The sequence below is a fragment of the Lates calcarifer genome, linkage group LG23 (genome assembly GCF_001640805.2).
Source record: "Lates calcarifer isolate ASB-BC8 linkage group LG23, TLL_Latcal_v3, whole genome shotgun sequence".
Classification (NCBI taxonomy): domain Eukaryota; kingdom Metazoa; phylum Chordata; class Actinopteri; family Centropomidae; genus Lates; species Lates calcarifer.
The window spans coordinates 10,827,295-10,847,411 of NC_066855.1; the positions used below are offsets into that span (position 1 = coordinate 10,827,295).

General features: G+C 41.9%; 1 protein-coding gene across 2 annotated transcripts in view; it reads right to left on the minus strand.

The window, feature by feature from the left end:
* The window catches only part of LOC108901714 (potassium voltage-gated channel subfamily H member 4), a 36,251-nt gene extending 19,497 nt beyond the window's left edge, over positions 1-16,754 (minus strand). Inside the window, exons 1-4 of one of the 2 annotated variants that reach the window (XM_051066411.1) lie at positions 15,299-16,754; positions 6,190-6,423; positions 4,329-4,460; positions 3,702-3,835 (exon numbers count right to left, since the gene is read on the minus strand). In XM_051066411.1, coding sequence (XP_050922368.1) covers positions 3,702-3,835; positions 4,329-4,460; positions 6,190-6,423; positions 15,299-15,374 — 576 coding nt within the window. In that variant the 5' untranslated portion in view covers positions 15,375-16,754. Of the gene's footprint in view, positions 1-413; positions 619-3,701; positions 3,836-4,328; positions 4,461-6,189; positions 6,424-15,298 lie in introns of those variants that run through there. The other variant, XM_018703322.2, reaches the window with a different exon arrangement.
* Between the last annotated feature and the right edge of the window lie 3,363 nt (positions 16,755-20,117).

Below are 20,117 nucleotides of genomic sequence, written 5' to 3' on the forward strand. Positions count from 1 at the left end.
AGCACAGGCTTTTGGAGTGGATGGAAGAAAGAAAGAGAGAAAGCGAGAGATAATTTACAAGTGGAAGAAAACGGGGGGCTTCAGAGTGACAGTTAATATGGGGAGAGGCAGCAGGATCCAGAGGGATGAAGCCGAAGATGAGATGAGGTCAGAGTGACAGATGGAGAGGGAGAGGAAACGTGTAAAACAGCAGAGAGAGAAGTGGTCAAATCTCAGAAACGGGGGAGAGAAAATGGGGGGGGGTAAATTAGCGTTACCGCGATTATCTCTCGATTTCCGTTAATAAATGACTAGATTATGAATGCTAATGACTTCGCTAACTGACGTTCCAGTAGTGGCAGGTGCAGCGGCGGCCAATTGTGTCATATTTCAGGATACCCCAGAGTATACAGGATAAATGTCGGTTTACTTACCTTAAACCAACCTATCCGACCGAAATCCATTTTTTGTCAGTTTTTTCTCCTTTGTAGTGAGTGTAATTTAGCGTTATTTTAGTATCGTTGCTATGGTTTTGGTGCAGCTTTAGAACGTGGCCTAACGGTTATCAACGTATTTTTTCGTCAATTAACTTAACAGCTGTTTCACTGTTTACTGAAATGAAACATTTAAAGGACTGGTTGCCTTTGCTCTGTCCTTTCATTATGTTTTTGTCCTTGTGAGGGCCCTCCCTTAGCTTTTATAAAGCCCCAAAAACTTCCACGATCCCCCTCACTACAGCAACCCTGACTGTACAATTTTGAGGTACTTTACCGTAGTATTTCCATTTGAAGCTACTTTATACATTTACTTCACCACATTTAAAAGTGAAATGTACTTTTTCTTCAGTTTTATCAGGGGGCTACGGTTAGTTAATAATGTTTGTGTATGTTGATTTCTGTTGATATTGCAAACTAACAATGTCCATAGTGTGTTGCATGTCATTATTGCATCATTCCCATGCCATCTGCACTGTATCTGTTTAACAATGGTGACAGGTTTGCAAAGTCTCCAGAGTCACAGATAGAATCACAAGACACAGTCCAATGAGCTGTCAAACACCCACAAAATAAAACAATAGCTCACAGGAATATATCTAATTTATATTCTAACTGGTAGATGTTTTTGTTGTTTCACATTCAAAAACATGTTGGGTGCCTACATTTTTAATATGCTACATCATCATTCATTTGTTCTGAATGTGCACTGCTGCTGGAAATTACAGTTTATAGTTGTACTGTATGCTGTGTATGCTACTATCTGTCCCTAAGGTTACAGATAAATTGTCTTGTATTCTGAAACGCAGCATTTTGATTGTGCTGTGGATAGTGATCATGCAGTGTTTACTGGTGTGCTACTGTGCTACTCTGACTTTTCTCTTACCCACAGTGTGATTTTTATGTCAAATCGTGAGTAATATGTTGTTCCCCTGCACCTGTTGTTTCTGTTGTGAAGATGCTTTTGGCATGGTCTACCTTGGAAAAGAAACTTCTAATCTCATTCTCCTGGTGGTAGAGGTAGAATGAGGGTTATGGAAAAGTGTTTTCTGCAGGAGTGTGTGTATGCGTGAATAAGATAGAGAGCCAGAGACAGAGAGCAGACTGTGAATACATTAACGCTGATTGTTAAATGTCATATCCCTACACTTTGTATATCTCCGTGTGTGAGAGACAGGGAGAAACTGTGTTCTTGTGAAAAGACAGTCTCACGCTGAGAGTGCTGGCATAACATTTGAATGATAAATACTGTGCGTCTCATTCTGAGCGTGTTGATGTTTTGCCATATGCTTTCCTTGCTCTCCTCAGAGGTCAAGCCGTCATTTACTGTCGGTCCTGATGTATGTGTGAATGTTTTTGTGAAAGTGCATGTGTGTGAGCCCCATTAGAACAGGTGTGTGTACGGTGAGAGCATGCATGGTGCCAGGGAACACTGCCATCTGTAAGTAGGTGGGATTGTGAAGCAGGGCAGCGGGAGGTTTGGCAGACAGAGGGGGGGGAGTGTAGCACATTGATTCCCCAGGAAGGCACCTGCGGGTCGGGTCTGAAGGCAACAGCCGAGCTTTTGTTGCTGGAGGTGTTAACAGGATGCAGGTCAGCTGCATAGAGGTTCATGTGAGAGTATTCATCTCTTCCTTTACAGAGATTTTAACTGAAATTATAAAAAATATATTTGAACTGAGAGCGAAGTAAGATATTTTTTTATTACTGATTAAAATAATGCTTACTTCTTTTATGAATGTTAACTAAATTATGTTACAAAACAGTGAAACATTACCATGACTTTCATCCCTTTCTCTTTGTGTTATGAATGACTGGTAATCTATAACATATCTGGAGTCAGCAAACACATTTGACCAGTCACTGGAAAATTGCACCATGTTTCAATAGTAAGAGTGAAGTGTCCAAAAAGCAATTTTCATGTCAGATTCTCATCGAGCTTTTGCAGGTTTTTAGCACTGAAGGGAAGCTCGAAATTCAGTGTCAGATAAAGGGCACACCATTAAACAGGTAGAGGTCTTTGAAAAGAGTGCTACTCGACGGTAAAATGTTTTGGTCCTTTCAGTTTTAATGATAATATGAACAAATGTTTTAGTTTAAGGCAATGGTAGTTTTTAGGTGAGCTAGTTGAATCTCTCCAAAAATCACAAAACAGAGGTTTTTATGTTTTTTCATTTCCAAATGCTAATAATAACCAAATGAGTCAGTCACACACACCCTACATGTTTTCTTTAAATTCTTTTTTCAATTTACTCCTGAAAAGTTCTGAATTGCTTTTAGCCTCCCCAGGGATGAAATGTCACATTGTGAAGGACAAGTTTGAGCACAGTCCCAGTTGGTAACTGAGCCCCTGCAGGGAGGGAGTGGGATTATCTCAAACGTGGTGCTCCAGTAGGAAAACACTGCTCCTGTTTGTATCTGAGAGCAAAACATGGGTTTGCTCCCATGAATAACATTGCTTGGAGTGTAGCACGACTTTATTATTCAAAGCCTGCGAAGGCCTTTGTTCTGTAGAAATAAGACAAATGGTGATGAAAGACCACAACTAGGTCTGTCTCACCAGAAGAAATAGCCTCTCGAAAAGCAAACACACTTTAAAGGCAGATGAAGGTGAGCAACTGCACGGGAAAATGGCACATTTATCTAGAAAGGGCTGAAAAACATTTTAAATTCTTGTGCTTCATTTGGATCTACAGGTAAAGGTAATTTAAGAGAACATGCTGCTGACATAATGACCTATATCCCCAAGCTCCCATTGGTGAGGTGTTGGCACATCCAGACAGTCCCAAAAAAGTGATGATGATGATGCATCCAGCTTCCGCTGTGACCAATAACACCTCACCTGCAGGGATAGCCACCTCCCAGCAACCACTGCAGCCACAGTGACCTTGCTATTTGTCCATTTAAAGTCACCAAACTGTAATTTCGGTGCAAGAAAATGCAACAGAAGCAAGATTAAAATCATTCCAGAGACTTAAAATAGTAAAGCCATTTGATGTACTTTTCCACTGAGATAAGCCGCACTCTGGAAATCTGGGTCAAGACTTGCCTCATATTGTCTTCCTAAAAACTCATCTTTTGGATATCAACATTAATAATGCAAGCTCGAGAATGAGGGCGCTGAATGTCTGAGCGACTCCTGACGGTTTATTTTTCCTTAGAGGGTCTGTCAGGGCATGCCAGCAACCAGCCAATCAGGATATATGGGAGAGCGGTAAAAGTACTCACGCCACCCAGGTTGACCTCTCTTTTGCCTCCCCTTGAGAACTGGCTGGTCAGCTGGTACAGCATGGTGCGTCCGCGCTTCCTGGCCTCGCTGAAGTGGGAGCTGCTCTTCCTCCTGCACCTCTTGTCGTCTGAAACTGTCACACAGGGGACTCAGATCAGCGTATGTAAATTAAATCACAGAGTTGTGTCAAAAAAAAAAAAAAAAAAAAAAAACACACCGGAGGAGACTACTGTGTCATCTAATGCAATGCCCGAACTCTGACAGGTGTTTACTCTGAATAATTTCTCCCACAAAACACCACCACTAACATGTACTTGGCTTTAATTCGATTACGTTACAGCAAAATCTTTCCCCCTGGCACAGTGTTTGGCATTTGCGGCAGACTGTGTCCAGGTTCCACTTGAAGACACACACGCTGCCCAAATCAAAGTCTCCCACTGGAAAACATTGTCTGAGTTCAGTGAACGAACACCAGCCCAAACAGAACCGGCGGGGCGGAATGTGACAGTGATGAACAGGAGCGCACAGAGAAAATGAAAGCCGGGGGCCAGAGGATAGCACACTCATAAATCATGCTCAAAGTAAGCAAATAACAGGAGGTTTTCTAAACATGGCTTGTGGCCTACCCTCCTTCTTGCTGTTGTGGTGGCCTTTTCCGTGGGTGTCGGTGATGTCCTTGAATGAGAAAAGGAAGAGAACCATTTCGCCCTTCTCGTTCTTGATGGGCACGATGTCCAGCAGACACCAGAAAGCCATACCTGCGGCACAAACAGAAATCTTAATTTTTTTAAAGATTTTTTGTTTGTTTGTTTTTGTAAATGTATTGCAGTGTGTTTTGTAAGCGCATTTCCTCGTTTTGTTAATGACCTCAGTGTTTCATGCCGAGGCCTCTGATTTACTTGTCATGTCGGCTCTCAGCATGTCTGAACTGTTGATACTTGTCAAGCATGGCACAGCCTTTCTAAAAATATATCTTAAATTAGATATGGATCATGTTTCTGGAGGATTGTGCACAAAGATAAAGAGCAAGTCAGGGGGTTGGATATAACAAGTCAGGCAGAGGAAGGAGACCATAGATCCGAGACCTTGCCATAACCCAGTACGCTCATTAGCAACTGCAGAAACTGTGCTCTGCCACCAAACAGATGTTTCACATCTCATATAGTGTCCCCAGTGTACTTGTGTGTGTGTGTGGTGTGTGTGTGTGTGTGTGGTGTGTGTGTGTGTGTGTGTGAGGCACAGACAAGAAGGCAGAAAAAGAAAACAGTGTAGATGGTGGTGTTTTAGCACAAGGCTGTGGGTGTAAATACAACATGAGAGAAACTATTTGTGCGCTTTTTGTGCTTGCAAGCAGTGGGCACACACTCAAGAAAACAGCGTCTGTGTCTACTGAATTCCTTTAGTGTCAAACTTTATCATGAAATATGTCTGCCATTTAGATTCTATCTTTAAAAATGCATTGCCTCTCTTACACTCTCTCTTTCACTTGCACTCTCTCTGTTCTCTTTTTCTCTTCCATGGCTCTACATTACATTATTTTTGGCTATATTACAAACGATCGTGTCTTTCCCCTCATTAGTTGTAGTGGCACAGCCTTATTGTTACTTACTAACTGTACTGTAAAAGAAAAAAACAATCTTAGACTAGAAGAAAAAGCTTTTTTTTTTTCAGCTGGAGTGCAGGTTTGGAGATCCATCAGAGTAATTAATGGTGCACACACTCTGCGACTGCCGCAGGTTTGGGTCTCTGCTGAAGAAACGTAATCCTTTGTGCCAATCAGAGAAGCTTAAATACTGTTGTGTGTTCTCTTTTCATGCATGACATCTTATTTTGAGCCCGAGACTTTGTCAAAAGGATTAGCAAGAAGTCAGAGGGAATGAGTTAAATTCAGGATTTAAGCTACTGTAATAAACACACACACACACACACATACACAGGCGGTATGTACAGTACTTTGTCCTGCATTAAGAAATTCTGATTAGTTTGGGAAAAGCTTGTTATGCTGCCATACATTTACCCTCTGTAGCACTTTTTGCACTTATGTTGAACAAATCACTAAGAGGAACTGACTTCTGTTTTTTTTTTTATCTGATGGTTTTGTAGTAAAAATAATGACTGCTGCATTTAAAATTCTGCATCACTGTGGAGATTCACAATTCAGCCAAAATGTTCAGCTCTCGTCTAAAAATAAATGTGCACTTGATGATGTTGAGAACAAAAAAAAAAAAAAAAGAATCTCACAACTTAAAAAAAAACTGAGCAGATGATCATAGCTTGATCAAACAAGAACGGAATACAGGAAAAAAAAAAGTCATTTCATTTCCCCAGAGTTTGATCAACAGAACAAAAGATGACAGGAATGTTAATTACTCCATAACCTTGAATTTCACATGAATAAAACTTCAGACTGAGAGCTACAGGTTATGTACAAACACTGGCTTAAACACCACCCCCCACACCCCCGCTTTTGCCAGCGCACACACCCACCGTTCTTCTTGTAGAAGTGGACCTCGGCCTGGTACTCCTCTCGGCCCTCCAGAGCCTTCTCCATCTGCTGGGCCACGTGCTCGCTGGTGTCGGCCCCGTACAGGAAGCGGCAGCTGCAGTTCTTCTGCATCACCTCAGTTCTCGTGAAGCCCGTCAGTTCGCAGAAGCCGTCCGAGCAGTAGACGATGGGGTAGCCACGGTGACCCTGGGCGTTACCCAGCAGGAAATTGCTGTCTGTAGGGGGGTCGGGGAGAGGGAGGGAGGGAGTGGGGGGATGGAAGGAACAGACGTGTGCATCATGTTAAAGTCTGATGTCTGGTACACAGTTTGTCGCTGGCACTGGAATCAAAGTCTGTTAATCTCTTTGAACTTATGTCAAAGCTTTGCAGGTTTAGTTCAACACTAGTTTACAAGTTCAAAGAAAACATGAATCAGACTTTGGTGTGGACTCAATTTCAGGCTAAACGAATTCCCCCAGGCCACACAGATTTCTGAAGGGAGTGTTGCTGTGGTGGTCAGAACCACTGTTGTAAGCGGTGGAGGGAATTGGCATCAAGATATAAAAACAGCTGACTGGGGTCTAAAAAGGAGCAGAAAGGTTAGCGATTGTTTCACACATAACGCTGGGCTTACTTGATTGGATGATCTGAACCCATAAATGACTTGACCCTTGAATTTAAAAACTGCTTGGTTTATAGAGGAGTGCAGGAGAGTGGAAAAGAGCCAGAAGAAGAAAACAAATATATATATGAATTTGAAGAAAGGAGAGGAGGCAAGAGATTTATGAATAACTGAACTTGAGCCATGCTCCATTTTACCTTACCTTACCTTTTACCTAAAATAATGACATTACATCAACCATACACAAGAGAGAAACACATCAGCAGTTAAATGACCCCTTGTCCACCCAACACAACTGGCATGTGAAGGAGATATGAAGGTAACATTAAGTTGATATATTACAGTATTTTAATGTTAAATTCACATTACCAGAAGTAAATGACATTTAAATTTAAATTGGATGGATGTAAGGGTAAAAAAATCATGTATTGCAAAATTAATGGACATGATAATTTCTTATTAAATATAGATGATCTCAGTCTAACCTTTACTATGCTTCTTTTACTAGAATCCACAGTTCTTTCTATGAATTGCTTTGATATAAATACAAAATATATATACATATATAGACATTAAATTACATCATGCATATCTAGATGGCTTTATATCAAATCTTTATACAGGCTCCATGATGGATTGCACCTGATTTCTAAATCCAATAAAACACTGGAATATTATCAGCACCCCCTGCTCTGATCTTCCTTCACCTGTATATTTTATGTTTACCCCCTTGAATTATGTCATGCTTGGAAAAATGCAATATACCATCATGATCTGACGAAGATCCATGTCTAAATGTCAAATTAAAGCAGAGGAATTAAGTCTGGTGTGCAGGCTTTTGCATCACGTGGATCACACTGTGTGATGTGAATATGTGCACGACACCCGTGCTGCTCATTCAGCACCAAAACATCTTTGCTTCGCCTCCTCGTTGCTGCTTTTCAGCACCACGGACAGCTCTCCAGCAGCAGGCCTGTAGCCTGTGCTGTTTTTTCTTTTTTTTTGTTCTTGCTGCTTGTTTAGTTATGTCTGCAGGACATAAACACATACAGCGCCAGATCTCTGCTCTGGGAACTATTCATCCCTGTAACTTAAGGCTGCAGCACTCACAGACTCTACATTGGTTCTGCATACCTATATATATTAATCTTGGTGATAGGTGAACTGTAGTTTGACGTCACATTTTCCCTCGGTTGCTAGAAGCATGTGACCTTGAGGAGCTAAAACAGGTTCGTGCTGCAGTGTGGCTTCTTTGTTAGACTAACAATTTGGCTATGACTGCCAGAACTACACGTGGAAGGAACTTTGAAACACAGTACATTAAAAGCAGTGCCGATTCATTCCTCACTTTAACATTTCAAAGCAGAATACAAAGCAGTGCACTCAGTGGTGCTAGCACAAGATAAAAACTAATTGAGGGACTTCTACATTATTATTCCTGCTGTTTTTGATGGATGAAACATAGCCTTGTTGATGCCTGCAGCTTGAAAAATGACCAGATACCTAAACCAACACCTCTCAACAAATCCATGATGCATTTTTATCTTTAGATTGCATTACACTGTCCTGTTATTTATAGGTACATAAAACAGTGGTTCCCAACCATTTTTTGTCTGATAAAATCCCACATCCCACAAATGGGCTCAAAAGAACCCCTTCATCATACCCCTTCGACTTTATGGTTGCGAGAAAAGCATTTCACCACAGCTGTACAAGTGAATTCATACAAAGCAGTGATCCTGGAATTGGTGATGTTTAGGTCTAAAATGTGATAAAGTAAATTGTATTTAGGTGAATACACTGCTATTATCAAATCTTTTTTTTTTTTTAAGTACCTCATGAGGTTCAGGGACCCTTGGTTGGAAATCACTGCATAAAAAGTTAGATTAACCCCCCCCCCCGCACTTAATCCATCTATTGGATTAGGTGTAATTACGTACTTAAGGAAATGTCCGTGCATATATATTTGCTAATTATTTGTCAGTAATGAGGCATCTAGCTTCACCCTGCAGTAACTGATGTCTTTCTGCTGCTTTACTGAAAACATCAAACTACAGATTTTCTGAATGCCAAGCAGAGAGGCAGCACACACACAGACAGACAGACAGACAGACCAATTCTCCAGATTCCGCAGAGAGCGAGCCTAAGAAGGAGGAGTATTAAGCAGCTGCTACCACACTTTCCACAATCTAGCACTTTAATTGGCCAGACTGAGCAGAAAGCAGTCCATAGGGGATGTCTTTTCTGAGTGGTGACAACCTTTCTTGGGTGTGCAGTGAGCAGCAACTAAATTGTCACTGTGGAATTATAGAAAGAGACAGGCATTAGTCGGATCCATCAGCAGGCAGAGGAGGTTTTTTTGCCCATGCTATGTTTTGCTACTATTCCTGTTCCTCGGATTTCATTACATGGAAGAACTTAAGTATTTCTGTTCTATAGTCTCCTGCAGATCTTTGTGAATGTGGGTTTCATGAAGAGAGACTGATAACTGTTGCTTTTTTTGCAAATACAGTCACAACTTTAAAAACAAAGTGCACTGGGAGTCTGGCTTCCATCTTTTCACATCTAAATAAATCGCCCTAGAAACAATGGCTGAGCACAATGTGATTGTCGATCCTGTTGAAGAAAAAAAAAAAAAAAACAACATGCCCTCTTTTTCATGTTCTATAAATTCCTGACAACCCAACTCAGTGAGCCAGCAAGTGTTGGAAAGCAACTGCATTCATCTCTGGTTTATGTAATGTTTACCTAAGAATAGGTACATCTCTACTCAGCATCCCTAAATCGGTCCTTCAAATAGGTCAAGGGCAGGTGTAGTCATAAATCACCTCATAAAGATGTATTTAAACCAACGAGCCGTGAGGGAAAAAACTTTTATGCTGCGTCTGGAGGTATGCAAACTGTGCTGCTTCACACTGTGGATTAGATTAGTCATTGGAGTTATCTGTGCGATTCAGAGAAGTTTCATTCAAGCTGGGATGTTTGAAACTCTAAGGTTTTCCTCAGAGTGATTGGAATAAGGTGCCAGACAGTTTTTAGTTGTGGATTTAAAGGAACGTTTTGGGGAAATACTTTTATTCAATTTTGTGCTGAGAGTTAGATGAGAAGATTGACTCGTCTGTGTGGTTAATATGAAGCTGGAGCCAGCAGCTGCTAAGCTTAGTTTAGCATAAAGACTGGACATAGGGGGAAAAAAGCTAGCCTGGGTCTTTTTAGGGGTCCCACAAAACAGCAAATTGAGATTTTTACACTTTGGTTAATGTGGGGATTAAACAAACAAGAGATAGCATGTTAATTAGTGAGCGTTAGAGGTGCTAGTAGGTGGATTTTGTTTCATTTGGACAGGGCCAGCGGGAACCCGCTCCATATTTTCTGTCCAGACATTCTGTATGTATTCAGTCTAACTCAGATAACTTACAGCAAATACATGTATTTTCCAAAATGTCATTTAATATATTGGTGCATTTTGTTCAGCAGATGATTTATATCTGGAAACCAGCCTTTACTAGGGTTAAAATAATCTGTCAAGGCTTTCACATCAGCTTCCACAATTACATACTTATTTCCTCTCTGGTAACTTTATAAACAAGCAATCCAGCGCCCACATGAACCCCACTTGATAAACCGTTTCTGTGTGTGTGTGTGTGTGTGTGTGTGTGTGTGTGTGTGATTGTGACAATGCATCAATTCTTAGGCCATAATCCTCTGAGGGATATTGCTTCGAGTGGCTGCTCCGCTGCGCCAGCTTCCTTAATTACACATCTGTGCTGACTCGCTACAACTGTAATCTGACATGGAAACGCTACATGCTACTGCTAGCAACAAGCAGCCTGCATCCTGTCCACGTTGCACAAGTTCTTCAGTGTGTAAAAGACTGATGAAGCCCATGAGGCTTGGCCTCTGCATCAGAAGCTAATTACCATCCAGTAGCATGTAATTACTTATTGAGGCAGATGGGTGAGAGCGCAAGGAGAAGTGGACTTGTAGGGGGAAAGGTCACGGGTCTGGTAAAGGCATGAGGAATCAGGACAAATTATCAATCACTTCTTTTAAAATCAGTGATTAACTGGAGCATTTCTAGACTTTTACAAGACACACGTCACGATATGTCAGAAAAATGATTGTTTGACAACAGTATTTGTGTTGTGATCTGAATCCTGTAAATGGTAAAAGGACTGTAGTTATGTAGCGCCTTTATCCCGAGAACAGTGCAAAGTGCTTTACAAAGCCTCACACCCACTCACACCTACGTTCACACACCGGTGGAGGCGGAGCTGCCACATAAGGTGCAGACCTGCACACCAGGAGCAGATTTAGATTTCAGGGTCTTATTCAAAAGAAAACATATATTTAGCGGGAGTTGTGGATCAAAACAACAAATCCCATGAATACTGGATGATCTCAGTGTCAATGAAAGATGTTGACAGTGACGAATACATGCCTGGATCAAACTTAGCCTCTGTCAAACTAAATACTGGGAGCTTCAAAGGAAGCAGCAAAGGATGAAGCCACACAATAGCTTCAGTTATCCACTGGCTTCTGTCTGCAGTGCTCTGGCCTTTGCAGGTGCCTATTAAAACCTGTTCATCAGCTGGGTAACAATGAGCTCCACATGGTTCAGTCTGACAGTCCTGCCTGTCTCGCCTTTGGTTCCTTAGTTTCCTTTTAACAGGAAAGTGTTTAGGGGGGAAATAAACCCGGCTTCTTATCTCTGCCTGCAGCTGCCCAGTGGTTACGTTGGCCCCACAGGGCGAGCGCTGCTGTCAATGTGAAAGTGCCTGTCAGGGAGGTCGTGTAAAGGAGCTGGGGGAGGTGAGAATGGGTGTAAAGGACAGGCGTGTATACTGTAACACACACACACGACACGCGTGACACACACACGACACGTACAACACTTTGGTTGGTGCAAGCAGGAAACTGGAAGGTCTGGGTTGAAGCCTGTGTGACAACAAACATCTGCCCTGCTGATATGCCCTGGAGCAAAACACAGCTCCTGAGGTGCTGTTCTATTCCCTGACCCTTGACTTTTGAGAATTTCCGCCGGGGGATCAAGACGATTGTCACATTGTACATTCAAACACATGACAAACACAAAGTCCTGAGCCCAGGCATGCAAACACACACCACACACACACACACACACACACACACACACACACACACACACACATTTCCTTTGGGGAACAAGAATGCTGACATTGCTACGAGCCAAATGCTGTGCTGTGTGCAGAGCCAAAGGTTACTGACTTAACCTGTTCTGACATTTAGCTTATAGTGTCACTGAGTCTATACGCTACAGTATACAGTAGAGTAATTTCCTCAACCTCAATCCAGGAAGTGTTAAATTAAAGTCAACTTAAAAGTTGCTTTCAGTGTTCATAAATACTATTCCTACAATCAAGCACAGTCCAATCAATATTTATGAACATAACTCTCACTCACAGCAACAGACTGGAGAAATTACACTGAAAACCCCCCTGATGGCATGAAAATGAGGAATATAAAGCTGGACAACAGATAATGACAGGGAGACAGATGTCATGCTTTTAAAAACAAAATGCTCCATTATTTGTGCCAACAGAGTTTACCTGTGGTTATGCTGCACAAAGGCAGAGTGTGGTCTTGTTTTGCACTGCGGAAGCAATCTGAGTGATTTTATGGGCATGCTGGAAACTAAAATGTATTAAGATAAGGATGTTTTCATAGGTAATTATCTGATAATATATTGCACTTGATGTAAATAGCAGACGAGGTGAGGACTAGGCCGGAGTGACACATTAGATAAAAATTTTGGCACAATGTGTGATTGTGTGGCTGCTTGGTCAGCAGTGCTGTTCCTTTTTGTTTTGCTGATTTAGGAGCATTTTTTACTCTGTACTATATAAGAACTGAAAATACGCGACCTGCATCATGTTTCACATTTTGTAAAGCTGCACAGTAAACTGTAATATTTGTTATTATTTGTGTGTAAATATATGGTATGGTATCATCTGTAGATTTAGTTTTTATGTGTTTGGTATGAACAAACAAAATTATTTATTTTCTGTGAAGGATTTAACATATTGTATTTAATACTTGATTAAAACTTTACTTTAAAGTCTATATATTTAATGTTGAACATTCCAGAAAGCTTTGTTTATCAGATTCTCAAAAATGATGAACAGCGTATTTTTTGCTGCTTTAAGTTATACTTACTGTAAACAGCAGTCTAGAAAGGGGCTATGTTGGAGTGACAAAGTAGGTAACATTTTGGACAATGTTTGACTGCGAGGCTGCTCAGTCAGCAGGGGTGAATCTTTTTGCTGATTTAAAGTATTTTTGTTGAGTCTACATTTCATATTATGCAATTACTAAAAATATGTGACAGGCATGATTTTGTAAAACTATTTTAAGGCTGAATATTGTTTGTTTTTGTATGTATGTGCACATTCAACAAATAATGTATCCTATCAAAGTTTTAGGGAATATACAGTATATAGAGGCAAATTGTCAAAAAAATGGAAATCCTCATTTAGCTGCAGCAGGTTGAAGGCAGTTTGAGGTGATACTTAAAAGGAATCACAGCTGCGCAACTCACAATGCCACTTGCTTCAAGGTGTGCCCTCTTCCCGAGACAAGAGACCAGCTGCCATCTAAAAGTCCTTGATTGGAAAGCAAGTTCAAGTGTTAGCGGACCATCTCTTTCTCAAAGACCAAAGTGCTCAAGCATCATCCATGTCAAGTGGCGGGACCCTGTTGCCCCGGAAACAGGAAGGAAGCTATTTCGAGCCATGGGCACGCTGCCACTCCTCATAAGGCGCCACAGCCTTATGGTGGCTTTGAGGATGGCTTAGAAGTGGCAAACACTGGCATGTAGCTGCAAAGACGTGTATCCTGCTGTCTGGCTGTTGCTCTAAAAGGCCATTATATGGTCACTTGTTCAAATTATGCAGGAGAGAGAATAAACACCCTACTATACTAAAGTAAAGCAGAAAGTGGTCGACTTGAATGTTGAAAATATGAAATCATTTGTGGTGGATGTGGGCTCAGTTGTCCTGTCCAGTGCCACAATAGTGCTGCAGGACTGAAATACCACAACATGTGAAAGAGGAAGAGCCCAGTGACATTTCAGCACTACATGTTTGTAGACATTACTAACAACAAAGGAGAAAATGGCAGATCAAGAAGAAAGAAACAAAACAAAGAAATATTACCATTATTCTCTATGAGAAATGGTATTACACAGACACTGAGCCCAGAAGCAAAGTGTTTCTCCCTCTCTTGTTCCCTTACAGAGTGAGGTCAGAGTGAAAGTTCAACCAGAGAGCAGCCCTCTGGAGTTGGCGGGGAGTCCATGTTTTCAGCTCAAGGACTCTTCAACAGGGCAGATGTGACATGAGGGCATGACTCCTGGTCCTCCAGCTGAACTCACATCATCTCTAGAGTCACTGTGTGGATATTCTCATCCCATGAACGTCCTCATTTGTTTTTGTTTTTTTTTAACTACAGAGAGTGTTCAGATATGAGAACAGTTGACCAACATTTTGGTGTGTTTTAAGCTCTTGAGAGATCCTCTAACACCTCATTAAGATGCCTGACTCACAAGTCAAAGCTATAATTGCATACCCTGCACATCAATTACGCAATAACGTCACCCATTTCACTGTGTTTATTTTCCCAAGTTGGACTGAGACCCATCCCGGAGAATAACTGCGAGACAGCCTTTCATTCAGGGCTGCTGTGACTGGCTGAATCGACAAGCGAACAAACACAGACGTCCCCACGGTATTTGTTTACAACGAGCCACAACCTCCCCTGAGGAGGCGCAAGGTAAAAAACAACAGACACGAGCCGAGGCAGAAATGGCAGCGCTGCCTAATGGCTGCAGCGACTAGTTTGGAGCTAACTGCGTGAAACAAATGTGAAAGGACAACAGTCCTGATTTCTGAAGGTCAATTTTTTTCCCACTTGTGTCTTTACTGTAAGAGTGCAAACAAACTTTTCTCTACATCTCTGCATCCCAGTGAGACCAGCAGTAGATGTTACTGTAGTCTGGCAGTGTTGGGGGTGTTAGATACAGAGTGTCAGAGCCTGACCTGAGATCAGATGTATCTTGCTCGTATTTAAGTTCAAGCAGGTGATGAGAACAAATGAATTTGTTTCTGGCAGTGGCACCAAACATGTTGCAACCAGCAAGTCTGTCTTATTTCCTGTGATGACAACCTTCCTTTACCTCCCAAAAGATCCTTAGTGATTTGTTGTTACTTATTTTTAAAGTATCTTTTGTCTTCATTAGATGAGATACAGTAGACAGCTGACAGGAAATGAGGAGAGAGAGATGTAGCAAATGTCCCCAGCCAGACACTGAGTGAGCAATTACATTGTCAGCCACTTAAAACACTAGGCCACAGGAGGAAACCGTTTTTACTTATTTTCAAAGATTAAGAGTGAGTGTGGAGTGTGGAAAAACTACGAGTAATCATCCTAAGAGTGTTTCCATTGTACTTACGGGTGCCATCGAAGCGTGTTGCGATGGTGTCCAGAAAGGTGTTCTGGGGGGCCAGGAGGCCCTTCATCACCGGCATCTTGACCCAGATGTGGGACGGCCAACAGCTGGCTCGAGGTCACACCATCCCAGAGTCAGAACAGGTGGCTTCCAGGGGATCTCAGCAGGTGCGGGGGACTTTGAGGGTGATAGCTCGGCACCGGTCACGGGGACACACATTTACAGTAAACGCAGACACCCTTCTCCGAGCGATGCCTCTCCCAAAGACAACAGTGCAGCCTGGGGAAAGACTAAAATAGCTCACTCCAACAATGCAGAGGTTCGGGTGCGGGTAGCCTAGATAAGTAGAAATCAGGAGTAGCAATCACCGGCAGCTGCTCAGTCAGCAAGGGGGGATCATGTCCAGGTGACGCTGAGATCCAAAGAGCTTCAGATCAGTCAGCCCAGCTGTTGCTCGTCTGCACCTTTCAGCTGGAGAGCTTGTTCCAGCGGCAACGTGGAGGAAGTTATCCTTTAAGTCCTCTGTGTTTTTCATCTACAGGGCGACCAGAAATCAGCAAGACAAAAGAAAAAAAAGGGGGACAGAGCATGTGTCTACACCTCTTTCATCCCTCAGCTCAGTGCTCTGTCAGGATGCTGTGGCAGAGTAGTTGCATCTTCTTGAGCTTTCTCCCCTCCTCGCTACTCTTTCTCTCTCTCTCTCTCTCTCTCTCTCTCGCTCCTGCTCCCATCCACTCCTGTGATATCCCAGCCAATGAGATGCTGGCATGCTCTGTGGGGACTTGTTTTCATCTGTGGTGGTGGGGGGAACAGAGAGAGAGAGAGGGAGCGAGAGCGAGAAGGGAGGGAGGGAGAGAGGATGCTTTCGGTGCAGGTGACAGCACCATTACACCCCACAGTGCTACTATCAGCACATGGCTTTTGTGTGCATGTCTGCAAATCAGGGAAAGATGGATGACCTGCATGTTGGTCAATGCAGCCTATTGTATTCAGTTGGACTGTGTGCTATTGTGCCGTTCTGTCATGGGAGTCCGACTCAAGGGAAACTGTGAAATTGTGTGTGTGGGGAAAGGATACATTCACATTTTTTCTTTCTCACATGTCTGCTTTGCTAAGAGAAGGGGCCACATGAGCTATAAGCGCTGTAGCCCTTAATTCCCATTCCTAGAATATTGCTGTTTCGAACTTGTCTCTTCTGGATGGAGCTGGTCACTGTTGCCCTCCCAGCCTCTACAGCATCCTCATGAGAGAATTAAGACTCTGGGATAAAAGCCGCTGAGAGCGGATTAAAAGGATAAGCCCGGAGATGTTTTTCATGAGGACTTGATGCCAAACACACCAAAGCAACGGCACGTCTTAGCTTGTGCGGGAAATACCTCTGGACAGTGACGATGCTTAACAGGAACAATTGTTGATCTCAAAACACGTCTTATCCATTTTTAATGAACTTTGTCAACAGTAATCTCATTAGATTTTGCTGTGATCGGGGAAAGATGAGCTGACCATTAATGTAATTAATGACACTGTCATTAAATATTAATAACTGCAAACTACATTAAGAAACCTGATAATTAGATGGATTCTTTTTTGAGGCAGATGACTTGTCCTTTTCTTTGCACAGGTTTAGATGCAATGTATTAACATCATTTGTCTGTATTAAAATGGGTGCAGGTTTTGGCAGAATGGATTAGGAAATAGGCAGGAGACCGAGTCAAGCCTGTTCATTTTAAAGACAACGATAAGAGGTTTCCAGCAGAAGCAAAGGTCTAAGTTTTACTGAACTGTGAAGCTGAATTCACTGTGATGTCACTGTGATTTATGTGGTGCTTGAGGATGTCGAGGCTGTATAGATTTACCCAGCAGCTAGAAGAAAATCCAGAACAGATCCTACAGCAACAATATATCATCTTTAAGTTTTTTTTTTCCAATATATTTATATCCACCTTCTCACCTCTATAGCCTCAAAATTTAAATTAGCATGGTGGTGTAATTGCTCTTAGTGGTGTTTTCATGATTCAACTTAAGAAGATATAAAGCAGCCTACCTGTGACATACCTGTGTGGGTTTGAAACTGGAATATTTTAGTCTTTCTGTGCCAGCAATAGAAATAGAAATAGAAAGAGAAAAAAAGTTGTTCCAATATTTTTCCTGGAGCGTACACAAAGTGTAACTTTATGCAAATTGGGAGTAAAGTGTAAACAAAAATGGATGAGATAAGAAACGGAAATATGCAAGTTTGTTGTGGAGGCACTGGTTTAGCAGCTGTGTGGGCGTTCCCTCCAGCCAACAACAACACTTGTACTCTTTAGGGTAAAAAAAAAAGCTTGGACCTGATCTAGACTGACAGTCTTGGCAGCAACTGCAGATCTCCAAGATAAGAATAACAATGTCAGAGAAGTGTTGAATGATGATGACCCTTGTTTTATATGGTATACTATAAAATCAAGGAGTAGAAAATTGAATTGAAATTGAAAATACAAACAACAACATGTTGTGCAGCTGCTGATCCAGATGAATTCTGACTCTATGGGGGGAGGAAGAAGACACTTTGTGTGCTTGTCATTAACATCCTGTCAGTCAGGAAATTCTGCAGAGAAAAGGTGATTGCAATGCATAAAGTAATTAACCCATCCAACAGGCAGCACAGGTGAGCTACATTTGGAGAGAAAAGGGGGAGAAAAGAGACAACCAGTGAAAGTAAAAGACCATCTCGCAGACTGTAACAGAGTATTGTTCCCCGTCTCAGATCCTATTCAAGCCCTGGCAGCCCGTCACTGCTATTTATTTTTAATGGCCTCTCATTGTCCTTTCTTCTTGTAGTTCATCCATCTTTGCTTGTCACTAATAAAGAGGCTAATCCATTAAACATGCTCACTATCTACTCCGCAGTCTGATAGGACAGAGTGACGCACAGACCGCCAGGTGAAATACTACCCCAACTACGTTTCCCATAGTTCCTAGCTAGTCTTCATTTGTGCTTGAGGTGAACCTTGGGGGGTATCGATTTAAAATGGGTGAATGCAAAAATGAATCACCCGTTTTCTGATGTTTACAAAAAGAACTCTTACTTACCATTTTAAACTTGAATGGAAATCCACAGCCCTAATCCTGATTTAAACTGTAAGATAGATAAGCTTTATAGCCGGCATCATTCACTCAACATGCAACATCCCTTCTCTCAATCAAACGCATCCTCCTTCCCTCAGCAATCCCATTGAGAAATCAGGCCTGTCATTCTCAAATCTCAGCTGTTTACATTGAATTAACTTGTGACCGAGCAGATGTGCACATAAGCTCAGTGTGTTTATGTGTGTCGGTGCAAATCCTCGCGGCACGTGAGGATGTCAGGCGGAGGAGGACACACACCATCTCACTACGCATCAACTAGAAAAAGACGAGAATCAGTAATAAATTAATAACAACAGTCGAAGAGCGGATGAAATGACTGGAAACATGCTTGACTTCTGTATCATACTCTCATATTCTACTAATTTTGCACAATAAAATGACAGAAACAGAGCATCATCATCAGTAAGTCGTCTCTGCTACAGTATATCCCCCATTCAGTTTATCACAGTTACTCATGCTGCTTAAATTGGACAATTTATTGGAACTCTACATGCTGGGTTGGAATAAATTATTTCACAATCCTCGAAACACAACATCAAGTGTGATTTCTGTCTGACACTGAGAAAATATGGCACCATTTTTAATTTGCTCATTAGTTTGTGTTTTGAAAGGTTTTGTTTTTAGAATATTTTGACGACCGATTAATATCCCCCTTCATCTGACTGTTAATTCACATGTTCACCTGTTATGATGGCAAAGAAAGGTAACAACAGCTCAGTTAAAACTCATAGATGTCTGTGTATAGGCTTTGGCACAAGCTTTGTATATGGAGAGTAATAAGATTGCACAAGGTTACTAAAGAGTAAAATGGTCAAAGCCCGTATCCTCTTAAGTGCTGGAGAACATGAGGAAGAGAAGAGACTTTCACCTCCTCTGATAACTACAGGTTAAACTGTTTTATTTTCTCCAGAGAGAGAGAAAACAGCATTTCAGCCTTAGTTTGTCCACGTCACCATCTCACCAAACGGCCATTTGGTCCGGGCTTCAATAAGGTAAATTTAGCTTTTATCGCTTCACTGCTGCTTTTGGTTCTGATCGCACTATGAAGCCAAAATAAAGCGAGAGCAGTGTCAAATCTCTGCTGAAATGGGACGTTGCTAAAAATATTAGCCCACTTTGTGAACGGAGAGACCTGCGGGAGGGAAGCGTGCCGTGTAACAACACACGAGAGTGACAGATTTTCAGAAAGGGTTTTGTTTTTTTCCATCTTTGACTAGAGGTGTAGTCAGGATGAAATAATAATACTGAAGTTCGTACGTATTCAAGTCTGTATGTTTAATGCAAATATCACTGTGTGTAAAAATGTCCATTATTCTGCATTAGCATTTAATTAAGCTGTTGTTTCGCCTCTGGTTTTATGTTTGGTTGACTTACAGTGACAGGCTTCAGCTCAAGGCGCTAACAGACATGATCAAGAATCGAGCTTAGAGAAAAGGGATTATGAGTCAAGTAAAGAGTGAATCTGGCTGCCTGAGATAGGCAGTCACTGTATGTGTCTTACACATTAGACCAGCCCCCTCTAGTGGTTGACAGTAACGCCCTAACACTGGTATCAGCTGTAAAAACAAGTACAGTAGTTGGTCAGATGGTGAAAAGTAAACCCAAGCCAGGAAGCACGTAGTCTGTTTTCTGCCAGTCAACAAGAAGCACCAGGACTTCTAATCTAAATGATCCACCGGGATCAAAGTGGGCA